Raw genomic sequence first — 13,428 nt, forward strand, 5'->3', positions numbered from 1 at the left:
CTTAACCTAGTTATTATTGAGTAGATCATTGTTCAGCGTCCATGTATATGTGGGCTTTCTGTTGTTTTTCTTGTTATTAAAGACCAGTCTTAGTCCATGATGATGGGATTATTATATTATAGAATACATGGGATTATTTCTATCTTCCTGTATCTGTTGAGGCCTGTTTTGTGACTGATTATATGTTCAGTTTTGGAGAAGGTACCATGAGGTCCTGAGAAGAAGGTATATTCTTTTTTTTTTTAGGATGAAATGTTCTATAGATATATTTTAAATCTATTTGGTTCATAACTTCTGTTAGTTTCTCTCTATCTCTGCTTAGTTTCTGTTTCCATGATCTGTCCAATGCTGAGAGTCGGTGTTGGAGTCTCCCACTATTATTGTCTGAGGTGCAGTGTGTGCTTTTCAATTTAGTAAAGTTTCTTTTATGGTTGTAGGTTCCCTTTCATTTGGAGCATAAATATTTAAAATTGAGAGCTCATCTTAGTGGGTTTTTTCTTTGTTGACAATGACATATCCTTCCTTATCTTTTTTGATAACTTTTGGTTAAAAGTCAATTTTATCCAATATTAGAATGGCTTCTCCAGTTTGTTTCTTGGGACCATGTGTTTGGAAAATTCCTTTCTAGCTCTTACTCTGATGTTGTGTCTGGCTTTGTGACTGAGGTGGGTGGCCTGTGTGCAGCAAAATACTGGGTCTCCTTAAGTATTTACTTTGTTAGTTTATTTCTTTTATTGGAGAATTGAGTCCATTGATGTTAAGAAATATTAAAGAACAGTGATTGTTGTTTCCTGATATTTTTGTTGTTAGAGTTGTAATTATGTTGGTGTGGCTATCTTCTGTTGATTTTGTTGAAAGCAGATTACTTTCTTACTTTTTTCTAGGGTGTAGTTTCCCTCCTTGGGTTGACTTCTCCCCCCCCCCCATTATTTTTTGTAGGGCTGGATTTGTGGAAAGATATTGTATAAATCTGGCTTTGTCATGGAATATTTTGCTTTCTCCATATTATAATTGAGAGTATCACTGTATATAGTAGTCTTGGCTGGCATTTTTGTTCTCTTAGGGTCTGTATGACATCTGCCAAGGATCTTCTAGCTTTCATAGCCTCTGTTGAGAAATCTGGTGTAATTCCGATAGGTTTACCTTTATATGTTACTTGACCTTTTCCTCTTACTGCTTGTAATATTCTTTCTTTGATTTTTGTGTTTGGTATTTTGACTATTATGTGATGGCAGGAATTTCTTTTCTGCTTCAATCTATTTGGAGTTCTTTGGACTTGTATATTCATGGGCATCTCTTTGTTTTTAGTTTAGAGAAGTTTTCTTGCATAATTTTGTTGAAGATATTTACTCGCTTTTTAAGTTGGGAATCTTCACTCTCCTCTATATCTATTATTTTTAGGTTTGATCCTCTCATTGTGAACTGGAGTTCCTGGATGTTTTGGGTTAGTAGCTGTTTGCTTTTTGCACTTTGACTATTGTGTCAATGTTTTCTATGATATCTTCTGCCCCTGAGATTCTTTCTTCTATCTCTTTTATTCTGTTTGTTTTGCTTACATTTATGCCTCCTAATCTCTTTCCTAGGTTTTCTGTTTCCAGGGTGTCTCTGTGATTTCTTTATTATTTCTTTATTTTCTTTCTTTTTTTTTTTATTATTTTTTTTTATTAACTTGAGTATGTCTTATATACATTTCAAGTGTTATTCCCTTTCCCGGTTTCCGGGCAAACATCCCCCTCCCCCCTCCCCTTCCTTATGGGTGTCCCCCTCCCAACCCTCCCCACATTGCCGCCCTCCCCCCATAGTCTAGTTCACTGGGGGTTCAGTCTTAGCAGGACCCAGGGCTTCCCCTTCCACTGGTGCTCTTACTAGGATATTCATTGCTACCTATGGGGTCAGAGTCCAGGGTCAGTCCATGTATAGTATTTAGGTAGTGGCTTAGTCCCTGGAAGCTCTGGTTGCTTGACATTGTTGTACTTTTGGGGTCTCGAGCCCCTTCAAGCTCTTCCAGTTCTTTCGATGATTCCTTCAACAGGGGACCTATTCTCAGTTCAGTGGTTTGCGGCTGGCATTCGCCTCTGTATTTGCTGTATTCTGGCTGTGTCTCTCAGGAGCGACCTACATCCGGCTCCTGTCGGTCTGCACTTCTTTGCTTCATCCATCTTGTCCAATTGGGTGGCTGTATATGTATGGGCCACCTGTGGGGCAGGCTCTGAATGGGTGTTCCTTCAGTCTCTGTTTTAATCTTTGCCTCTCCCTTCCCAGCCAAGGGTATTCTTTTTCCTCATTTAAAGAAGGAGTGAAGCATTCACATTTTGATCATCCGTCTTGAGTTTCGTTTGTTCTAGGGATCTAGGGTAATTCAAGAATTTGGGCTAATAGCCACTTATCAATGAGTGCATACCATGTATGTCTTTCTGTGATTGGGTTAGCTCACTCAGGATGATATTTTCCAGTTCCAACCATTTGCCTACGAATTTCATAAACTCGTTGTTTTTGATAGCTGAGTAATATTCCATTGTGTAGATGTACCACATTTTCTGTATCCATTCCTCTGTTGAAGGGCATCTGGGTTCTTTCCATTTTCTGGCTATTATAAATAAGGCTGCGATGAACATAGTGGAGCACGTGTCTCTTTTATATGTTGAGGCATCTTTTGGGTATATGCCCAAGAGAGGTATAGCTGGATCCTCAGGCAGTTCAATGTCCAATTTTCTGAGGAACCTCCAGACTGATTTCCAGAATGGTTTTACCAGTCTGCAATCCCACCAACAATGGAGGAGTGTTCCTCTTTCTCCACATCCTCGCCAGCATCTGCTGTCACCTGAGTTTTTGATCTTAGCCAATCGCACTGGTGTGAGGTGAAATCTCAGGGTTGTTTTGATTTGCATTTCCCTTATGACTAAAGATGTTGAACATTTCTTTAGGTGTTTCTCAGCCATTCGACATTCCTCAGCTGTGAATTCTTTGTTTAGCTCTGAACCCCATTTTTTTTATTAACTTGAGTATTTCTTATATACATTTCAAGTGTTATTCCCTTTCCCGGTTTCCGGGCAAAATCCCCCTCCCCCCTCCCCTTCCTTATGGGTGTTCCCCTCCCAACCCTCCCCACATTGCCGCTCTCCCCCCATAGTCTAGTTCACTGGGGGTTCAGTCTTAGCAGGACCCAGGGCTTCCCCTTCCACTGGTGCTCTTACTAGGATATTCATTGCTACCTATGGGGTCAGAGTCCAGGGTCAGTCCATATATAGTCTTTAGGTAGTGGCTTAGTCCCTGGAAGCTCTGGTTGCTTGACATTGTTGTACTTTTGGGGTCTCGAGCCCCTTCAAGCTCTTCCAGTTCTTTCTCTGATTCCTTCAACGGGGGACCTATTCTCAGCTCAGTGGTTTGCTGCTGGCATTCGCCTCTGTATTTGCTGTATTCTGGCTGTGTCTCTCAGGAGCGATCTACATCCGGCTCCTGTCGGTCTGCACTTCTTTGCTTCATCCATCTTGTCCAATTGGGTGGCTGTATATGTATGGGCCACCTGTGGGGCAGGCTCTGAATGGGTGTTCCTTCAGTCTCTGTTTTAATCTTTGCCTCTCCCTTCCCAGCCAAGGGTATTCTTTTTCCTCATTTAAAGAAGGAGTGAAGCATTCACATTTTGATCATCCGTCTTGAGTTTCGTTTGTTCTAGGGATCTAGGGTAATTCAAGAATTTGGGCTAATAGCCACTTATCAATGAGTGCATACCATGTATGTCTTTCTGTGATTGGGTTAGCTCACTCAGGATGATATTTTCCAGTTCCAACCATTTGCCTACGAATTTCATAGACTCGTTGTTTTTGATAGCTGAGTAATATTCCATTGTGTAGATGTACCACATTTTCTGTATCCATTCCTCTGTTGAAGGGCATCTGGGTTCTTTCCATTTTCTGGCTATTATAAATAAGGCTGCGATGAACATAGTGGAGCACGTGTCTCTTTTATATGTTGAGGCATCTTTTGGGTATATGCCCAAGAGAGGTATAGCTGGATCCTCAGGCAGTTCAATGTCCAATTTTCTGAGGAACCTCCAGACTGATTTCCAGAATGGTTTTACCAGTCTGCAATCCCACCAACAATGGAGGAGTGTTCCTCTTTCTCCACATCCTCGCCAGCATCTGCTGTCACCTGAGTTTTTGATCTTAGCCATTCTCACTGGTGTGAGGTGAAATCTCAGGGTTGTTTTGATTTGCATTTCCCTTATGACTAAAGATGTTGAACATTTCTTTAGGTGTTTCTCAGCCATTCGGCATTCCTCAGCTGTGAATTCTTTGTTTAGCTCTGAACCCCATTTTTTAATAGGGTTATTTGTTTCCCTGCGGTCTAACTTCTTGAGTTCTTTGTATATTTTGGATATAAGGCCTCTATCTGTTGTAGGATTGGTAAAGATCTTTTCCCAATCTGTTGGTTGCCATTTTGTCCTAACCACCGTGTCCTTTGCCTTACAGAAGCTTTGCAGTTTTATGAGATCCCATTTGTCGATTCTTGATCTTAGAGCATAAGCCATTGGTGTTTTGTTCAGGAAATTTTTTCCAGTGCCCATGTGTTCCAGATGCTTCCCTAGTTTTTCTTCTATTAGTTTGAGTGTGTCTGGTTTGATGTGGAGGTCCTTGATCCACTTGGACTTAAGCTTTTTACAGGGTGATAAGCATGGATCGATCTGCATTCTTCTACATGTTGCCCTCCAGTTGAACCAGCACCATTTGCTGAAAATGCTATCTTTTTTCCATTGGATGGTTTTGGCTCCTTTGTCAAAAATCAAGTGACCATAGGTGTGTGGGTTCATTTCTGGGTCTTCAATTCTATTCCATTGGTCTATCTGTCTGTCTCTGTACCAATACCATGCAGTTTTTATCACTATTGCTCTGTAATACTGCTTGAGTTCAGGGATAGTGATTCCCCCTGAAGTCCTTTTATTGTTGAGGATAGCTTTAGCTATCCTGGGTTTTTTGTTATTCCAGATGAATTTGCAAATTGTTCTGTCTAACTCTTTGAGAATTGGATTGGTAATTTGATGGGGATTGCATTGAATCTGTAGATTGCTTTTTGTAAAATGGCCATTTTTACTATATTAATCCTGCCAATCCATGAGCATGGGAGATCTTTCCATCTTCTGAGGTCTTCTTCAATTTCTTTCCTCAGTGTCTTGAAGTTCTTATTGTACAGATCTTTTACTTGCTTGGTTAAAGTCACACCGAGGTACTTTATATTATTTGGGTCTATTATGAAGGGTGTCGTTTCCCTAATTTCTTTCTCGGCTTGTTTCTCTTTTGTATAGAGGAAGGCAACTGATTTATTTGAGTTAATTTTATACCCAGCCACTTTGCTGTAGTTGTTTATCAGCTTTAGTAGTTCTCTGGTGGAACTTTTGGGATCACTTAAATATACTATCATGTCATCTGCAAATAGTGATATTTTGACCTCTTCTTTTCCGATCTGTATCCCCTTGATCTCCTTTTGTTGTCTGATTGCTCTGGCTAGAACTTCAAGAACTATATTGAATAAGTAGGGAGAGAGTGGGCAGCCTTGTCTAGTCCCTGATTTTAGTGGGATTGCTTCAATTTTCTCTCCATTTAGTTTAATGTTAGCAACTGGTTTGCTGTATATGGCTTTTACTATGTTTAGGTATGGGCCTTGAATTCCTATTCTTTCCAGGACTTTTATCATGAAGGGGTGTTGAATTTTGTCAAATGCTTTCTCAGCATCTAATGAAATGATCATGTGGTTCTGTTCTTTCAGTTTGTTTATATAATGGATCACGTTGATGGTTTTCCGTATATTAAACCATCCCTGCATGCCTGGGATGAAGCCTACTTGATCATGGTGGATGATTGTTTTGATGTGCTCTTGAATTCGGTTTGCCAGAATTTTATTGAGTATTTTTGCGTCGATATTCATAAGGGAAATTGGTCTGAAGTTCTCTTTCTTTGTTGTGTCTTTGTGTGGTTTAGGTATAAGAGTAATTGTGGCTTCGTAGAAGGAATTCGGTAGTACTCCATCTGTTTCAATTTTGTGGAATAGTTTGGATAATATTGGTATGAGGTCTTCTATGAAGGTTTGATAGAATTCTGCACTAAACCCGTCTGGACCTGGGCTCTTTTTGGTTGGGAGACCTTTAATGACTGCTTCTATTTCCTTAGGAGTTATGGGGTTGTTCAACTGGTTTATCTGTTCCTGATTTAACTTCGATACCTGGTATCTGTCTAGGAAATTGTCCATTTCCTGAAGATTTTCAAGTTTTGTTGAATATAGGTTTTTATAGTAAGATCTGATGATTTTTTGAATTTCCTCTGAATCTGTAGTTATGTCTCCCTTTTCATTTCTGATTTTGTTAATTTGGACACACTCTCTGTGTCCTCTCATTAGTCTGGCTAAGGGTTTATCTATCTTGTTGATTTTCTCAAAGAACCAACTTTTGGTCCTGTCGATTCTTTCTATGGTACTTTTTGTTTCTACTTGGTTAATTTCAGCTCTGAGTTTGATTATTTCCTGCCTTCTACTCCTCCTGGGTGTATTTGCTTCTTTTTGTTCTAGAGCTTTTAGGTGTGCTGTCAAGCTGCTGACATATGCTCTTTCCTGTTTCTTTCTGCAGGCACTCAGGGCTATGAATTTTCCTCTTAGCACAGCTTTCATTGTGTCCCATAAGTTTGGGTATGTTGTACCTTCATTTTCATTAAATTCCAAAAAGTCTTTAATTTCTTTCTTTATTTCTTCCTTGACCAGGTTATCATTGAGTAGAGCATTGTTCAATTTCCATGTATATGTGGGCATTCTTCCCTTATTGTTATTGAAGACCAGTTTTAGGCCGTGGTGGTCTTATAGCACGTATGGGATTATTTCTATCTTTCTGTACCTGTTGAGGCCCGTTTTTTGACCAATTATATGGTCAGTTTTGGAGAAAGTACCATGAGGAGCTGAGAAGAAGGTATATCCTTTTGCTTTAGGATAGAACGTTCTATAAATATCCGTTAAGTCCATTTGGCTCATGACTTCTCTTAGTCTGTCGACATCACTGTTTAATTTCTGTTTCCATGATCTGTCCATTGATGAGAGTGGGGTTTTGAAATCTCCCACTATTATTGTGTGAGGTGCAATGTGTGTTTTGAGCTTTAGTAAGGTTTCTTTTACGTATGTAGGTGCCCTTGTATTTGGGGCATAGATATTTAGGATTGAGAGTTCATCTTGGTTGATTTTTCCTTTGATGAATATGAAGTGTCCTTCCTTATCTTTTTTGATGACTTTTAATTGAAAATTGATTTTATTTGATATTAGAATGGCTACTCCAGCTTGCTTCTTCTGACCATTTGCTTGGAAAGTTGTTTTCCAGCCTTTCACTCTGAGGTAGTGTCTGTCTTTGTCTCTGAGGTGTGTTTCCTGTAGGCAGCAGAATGCAGGGTCCTCGTTGTGTATCCAGTTTGTTAATCTATGTCTTTTTATTGGGGAGTTGAGGCCATTGATATTGAGAGATATTAAGGAATAGTGATTATTGCTTCCCGTTATATTCATATTTGGATGTGAGGTTATGTTTGTGTGCTTTCATTCTCTTTGTTTTGTTGCCAAGACGATTAGTTTCTTGCTTCTTCTAGGGTATAGCTTGCCTCCTTATGTTGGGCTTTACCATTTATTATCCTTTGTAGTGCTGGATTTGTAGAAAGATATTGTGTAAATTTGGTTTTGTCATGGAATATCTTGGTTTCTCCATCAATGTTAATTGAGAGTTTTGCTGGATACAGTAACCTGGGCTGGCATTTGTGTTCTCTTAGGGTCTGTATAACATCAGTCCAGGATCTTCTGGCCTTCATAGTTTCTGGCGAGAAGTCTGGTGTGATTCTGATAGGTCTCCCTTTATATGTTACTTGACCTTTTTCCCTTACTGCTTTTAATATTCTTTCTTTATTTTGTGCGTTTGGTGTTTTGACAATTATGTGACGGGAGGTGTTTCTTTTCTGGTCCAATCTATTTGGAGTTCTGTAGGCTTCTTGTATGTCTATGGGTATCTCTTTTTTTAGGTTAGGGAAGTTTTCTTCTATGATTTTGTTGAAGATATTTACTGGTCCTTTGAGCTGGGAGTCTTCACCCTCTTTTATACCTATTATCCTTAGGTTTGATCTTCTCATTGAGTCCTGGATTTCCTGTATGTTTTGGACCAGTAGCTTTTTCCGCTTTACATTATCTTTGACAGTTGACTCAATGATTTCTATGGAATCTTCTGCTCCTGAGATTCTCTCTTCCATCTCTTGTATTCTGTTGGTGAAGCTTGTATCTACAGCTCCTTGTCTCTTCTTTCGGTTTTCTATATCCAGGGTTGTTTCCATGTGTTCTTTCTTGATTGCTTCTATTTCCATTTTTAATTCCTTCAACTGTTTGATTGTGTTTTCCTGGAATTCTTTCAGGGATTTTTGTGTCTCCTCTCTATGGGCTTCTACTTGATTATTTATGTTTTCCTGGAATTCTTTCAGGGATTTTTGTGTCTCCTCTCTATGGGCTTCTACTTGTTTATTTATGTTTTCCTGGAATTCTTTCAGGGATTTTTGCAATTCTTTCAGGCATTTTTGCGATTCCTCTCTGTAGGCTTCTACTTGTTCTCTAAAGGAGTTCTTCACGTCTTTCTTGAAGTCCTCCAGCATCATGATCAAAAATGATTTTGGAACTAGATCTTGCTTTTCTGGTGTGTTTGGATATTCCATGTTTGTTTTGATGGGAGAATTGGGCTCCGATGATGCCATGTAGTCTTGGTTTCTGTTGCTTGGGTTCCTGCGCTTGCCTCTCGCCATCAGATTATCTCTAGTGTTACTTTGTTCTGCTATTTCTGACAGTGGCTAGACTGTCCTATAAGCCTGTGTGTCAGGAGTGCTGTAGACCTGTTTTCCTCTCTTTCAGTCAGTTATGGGGACAGAGTGTTCTACTTTCCAGCGTGTGGTTTTTCCTCTCTACAGGTCTTCAGCTGTTCCTGTGGGCCTGTGTCTTGAGTTCACCAGGCAGCTTTCTTGCAGCAGAAAATTTGGTCTTACCTGTGGTCCCGAGGCTCAAGTTCGCTCGTGGGGTGCTGCCCACGGGCTCTCTGCAGCGGCAGCAACCAGGAAGACCTGTGCCGCCCCTTCCGGGAGCTTCAGTGCACCAGGGTTCCAGATGGTCTTTGGCTTTTTCCTCTGGTGTCCGAGATGTGTGTGCAGAGAGCATTGTCTTCTGGTTTCCCAGGCTTGTCTGCCTCTCTGAAGGTTTAGCTCTCCCTCCCACGGGATTTGGGTGCAGAGAACTGTTTATCCGGTCTGTTTCCTTCTGGTTCTGGTTCTGTGTCTCAGGCACAGGGGTCCTGCCGCTCCTGGGCCCTCCCCCACGGGAGCCCAGAGGCCTTATACAGTTTCCTCTTGGGCCAGGGATATGGGCAGGGGTGAGCAGTGTTGGTGGTCTCTTCTGCTCTGCAGCCTCAGGAGTGCCCACCTGACCAGGCGGTTGGGTCTCTCTCTCACAGGGTCTGGGGGCAGAGAGCTGCTGCGGGCCGGGATCTTTATTATTTCTATTTCCATTTTTAGATCCTGGATGGTTTTGTTCAATCCCTTCACCTGTTTGTTTGTGTATTCCTTTAATTCTTTAAGGGATTTTTGTGTTTCCTCTTTTGGGCTTTTACCTGTTTACCTGTGTTGTCCTATATTTCTTTAGGGAGTTATTTATGTCATCGTGAGATGTGATTTTAAATCAGAATCTTGCTCTTCCAGTATCAGTATTTTGGGGTATCCAGGACTTGTTGTAATGGAAGAACTGGGTTCTGATGATACCAAGGAGCCTTGGTTTCTGTTGCTTAGGTTCTTATGCTTGCCTCTCACTATCTGGATATCTCTGGTGTTAATTGGTCTTGCTGTCTCTGAGTGGAGCTTGTCCCTCCTGTGGGCCTGTGATCCTGTGATCTTAGGAGTGAGAGTACTTCTGGGACACCAACTCTCTCCAGGCGGGATTTGGGTCAGGAGGACTATGGGACAGCATTTGCTCTGGCCACAGATGGAGACCAGAAGGGTCCTATCCCAGGCTGTCTGCTGTTCCTATGCCCTGTGTGCTCCTGGCAGGTCCCTCTTTGGACAGTGACTTGAGTGAAAGTGGTGTCCCACCTATGGGCCTGTGGCTTTAGGAATGAGATTACTCTTGGGAGACCAGCTCTCTCCAGGCAGGATTTGGGTATGGAGGGCTGTAGGACAGTCTTAGTTCCAGGGCACAGATGGAGACTGGAAGGATCCTGTCCTAGACTGCTTTGCAGTTCTTGTGCCCTGCACACTCCTGGCAAATCCCTCTTCAGACAATTATTGGAGTGAAAGTGGGGTCTCACCTGTGTGTTTAGGAATGAGAGTATGCCTGGGAGACCAGCTGTCTCTGGGCGGGATCCAGGCACGGAGGGCAGAGGGATATCTCTGGTGTTAATTGGTCTTGCTGTCTCTGAGTGGAGCTTGTCCCTCCACAGACTTGGATACAGAAGTCAGAACTAATGTGGAAATAGTGAGTTAAGGATCACTGGATATTAAGATCATATTAAGACAGTCCTAGCTCTGGCTGCAGATGGAGACCCACAAATGCAACAAAGTAATTTTATGATTGAGTGTCACCACATGAGGACACAGCATTAGCAAGGTCGAGAACTACTGGACTAGAGACTGAAGGGTGAACATGAAGCAAAAGTCTGGGTCCATGACAATGTTTGCATGGTCCCCAAGGTAGTGAAAATAGGAACCTATTTGCACAATTCTCTATGGTCCAAGTACTACATTCAAATAACACAAAACTTGTGAAAAAGGAGAAAGCAAAGACAGCACATGATCATACCGATTAGGGAAAATTGCCCTGTATGTAGCAGAAGCATTCTGTCTTTAGCAATGTGTGTAACCCATGCCCTTGGAGCAGCCTGCCTTCTAAAAGAATTGTTATTTGCAGGGGCATGTCAGTAGTCATGATTCTGACCAAGTGGAATGCTGTTGGAGAATGGAGGCGAATGATGGGCCCAGTAGACCCAGAAGAAGCAAAACTGCTGTCTCCAAATTCCCTCCGAGCCAGATATGGAATAGACGTTTTGAGAAATGCTGTACATGGGGCATCTAACATGTCTGAAGCAGCAACTGCCATTAGTAATGTGTTCACAGAGAGCAATTTTGAGAACTAGGACAAATACTAGAGTAAGTACTATAAAGCATATGCCACTTTAACAAATGTTGGTTTCCTTCTTAAGTTTAGTTTTGAGATTATAATTATGACATTTCATCTGTCTCTTTTCTCCCTCTAAGTCTTTCTACATACACATCCCCACTCTCATTCCTAAATATAACCTGTTTATATTTATATTTATTGGCTGACCATTGGGCACTGGACAGTCAATTAATGTGAGACAGAATCTCACAGCAAACTCCCTGATCCTCTGCTCCCCTTTTCACCATGTTTCCTGGGTCTTAGGTTCAAGAGTATCTTGTATATGTATCTATTGGGAACAGGCTCCACAACTCTGCATTTAACTCAGTGTTTCATGGGTAGGAGCTAGGCAACTTAAGTACTAAAATACATCTGGAAATATGGGCGAGAATTTCAAAGTCAAAGATAGAGTCAAGGAAAAGAATTCAGTTATAAGTTTCTAAGTCATACACACACACACATACACACACACATATGCATATATATGTATGTATATAAAGACACACACACATTCAAACTCTCTTGATGCTTGCATGTAAAGATCTTTTGGATGCTGTATTTCCATGCCTTTGTGCTACATAATTATTACTATGAGGGTAGTATTACAAGTCTCTTTCACATATTCAAGATTTATTTTTCTCAACTCTTGCTGTGTGCTGCAGAGCTGAGTATACACAATTCCTTATGTTGGATGGGTTTATGACTGTAAGAACAGGAGATAGGAAGGACTGTGTGTTCTAGGGCTATTGAGATATCAGCAGATGCTTGCAGGAAGTAAAGGGGGGAGGGGAATGAGACACGAGCTCATCCAGACAAGTCATTTGGCAGTCATCAATGTGAAATAATACAGAAGTCAGAACTAATGTGGAAACAGTGAGTTAAGGATCAGTGGATATTAATATCATTCTTAGAAGACTATATTATACCTGTGAGATTTGGTAATTGGCTACTATTCTAGCAAAGAAGTTAGTAGAGTTACTTTTCTGGTTTCAGTTTACTTATGGAATAAGGAAACTAACCACTCTCAAACAGAAGATTCAAAAGAGAGAAGTGACTTAGAAAACATTACACATTCTGTGATGGTAACACCAGGTAGATGATATCCAGAATTGATGATAAATCATATTATAGGAGCTAGGGAGTTTGAGAAGATTCCAGTATGGTGAAATCAACAAAATGGTGAACAGTGCCTGTCCTCCTCATGGGACTGAGAAGAACATAGCCAGAAACTGTCAGAAAGAAAATTTTCAGGAACCTTGAAAGTAAAGATTTGTAGGAACCCAAAAATGATCATTCAATATAAAGGAATCATAAGATGGTCTGGAAGGTGTGTTGTTTCACTCCCAAGGTCAGATTCCTGTCTCTGGATCTGAAGAAAAGGGCAAAATTATTTTGTTTATCTGCTTTCATACCTCTGGATGGCATCTGAATAAGAATTGCATATTTATTTTACCTAATCTGAAAACCAGTCAACTGAAAAGTGAGAATATTGTGTGGAAATATTGATTAATAACTAAGAAATTCACAATTGCCTAGGGCTAAAGATTCGGGCTAACATGCACATATGTAAGAAATTAGAACATGCAAAAATGCTAGTATACTAGGGAATTTAGAAATGAATACCCCGAGCAGTGTATATGCTCATAAAGGAGACAAAAGTAACTTTTCACTACTGGCTGATCTGCACACTCAGTTTAACCAGGAAGTACTGACAGAAGCAAAAGTAAGTCTACATGTCTTGACTACACATTTGAGTTGAAGTACAAAAGTAATCTGTAGATATGGAGTAATGTGTAAATATTGTGTTGCTGTTGTTGAAGCTAGCTTTTAGGGAACACTGACAAACTGATTAAACAAAGTAAATTTTCACCAATCCAATAAAATATATATAGGTAAGTGAAAAATTACCCTATTTTAATAAAGTAAAAAAAACCTTACTATTATTAAAATGAAACTATTAACCAAAGTGATGTACAAACTGAAGGAGTAGGGATTTTGTGCAAAGTCCCAACCAATGAATCACCATCCTACCTTAGGTCCAGCAGGATAAAAACCTCATGTCAAAAGATTAAACCAACAGCCTAATTCCAAATGCCTACATCCCATAGCAAAAACAAAACCAATATGAAAATACTAGACAGTATATACGCCAACAAACTACCAATCTTATAGTAATAGCCCCTACCAAGTATACCTCAAAACAAAACTGGAGACATGGAATTCAAAAGGACAATTATCAAC

General features: G+C 40.4%; 1 protein-coding gene across 8 annotated transcripts in view; it reads left to right on the forward strand.

The window, feature by feature from the left end:
• The window catches only part of Nme8 (NME/NM23 family member 8), a 69,777-nt gene that overhangs the window by 54,274 nt on the left and 2,075 nt on the right, over positions 1–13,428 (forward strand). For all 8 annotated transcript variants that reach the window (XR_015640922.1, XR_015640923.1, XR_015640924.1 and 5 more), the window contains 1 exon segment: positions 10,939–11,177. Coding sequence is in view for 5 of the 8 variants with exons in the window: in XM_087591264.1 (XP_087447390.1) it covers positions 10,939–11,164 (226 nt within the window). In the remaining 3 variants the exon portion in view is untranslated.

The sequence above is a fragment of the Rattus norvegicus genome, chromosome 17, assembly GCF_021556685.1.
Source record: "Rattus norvegicus strain SHRSP/BbbUtx chromosome 17, alternate assembly SHRSP_T2T, whole genome shotgun sequence".
NCBI lineage: Eukaryota > Metazoa > Chordata > Mammalia > Rodentia > Muridae > Rattus > Rattus norvegicus.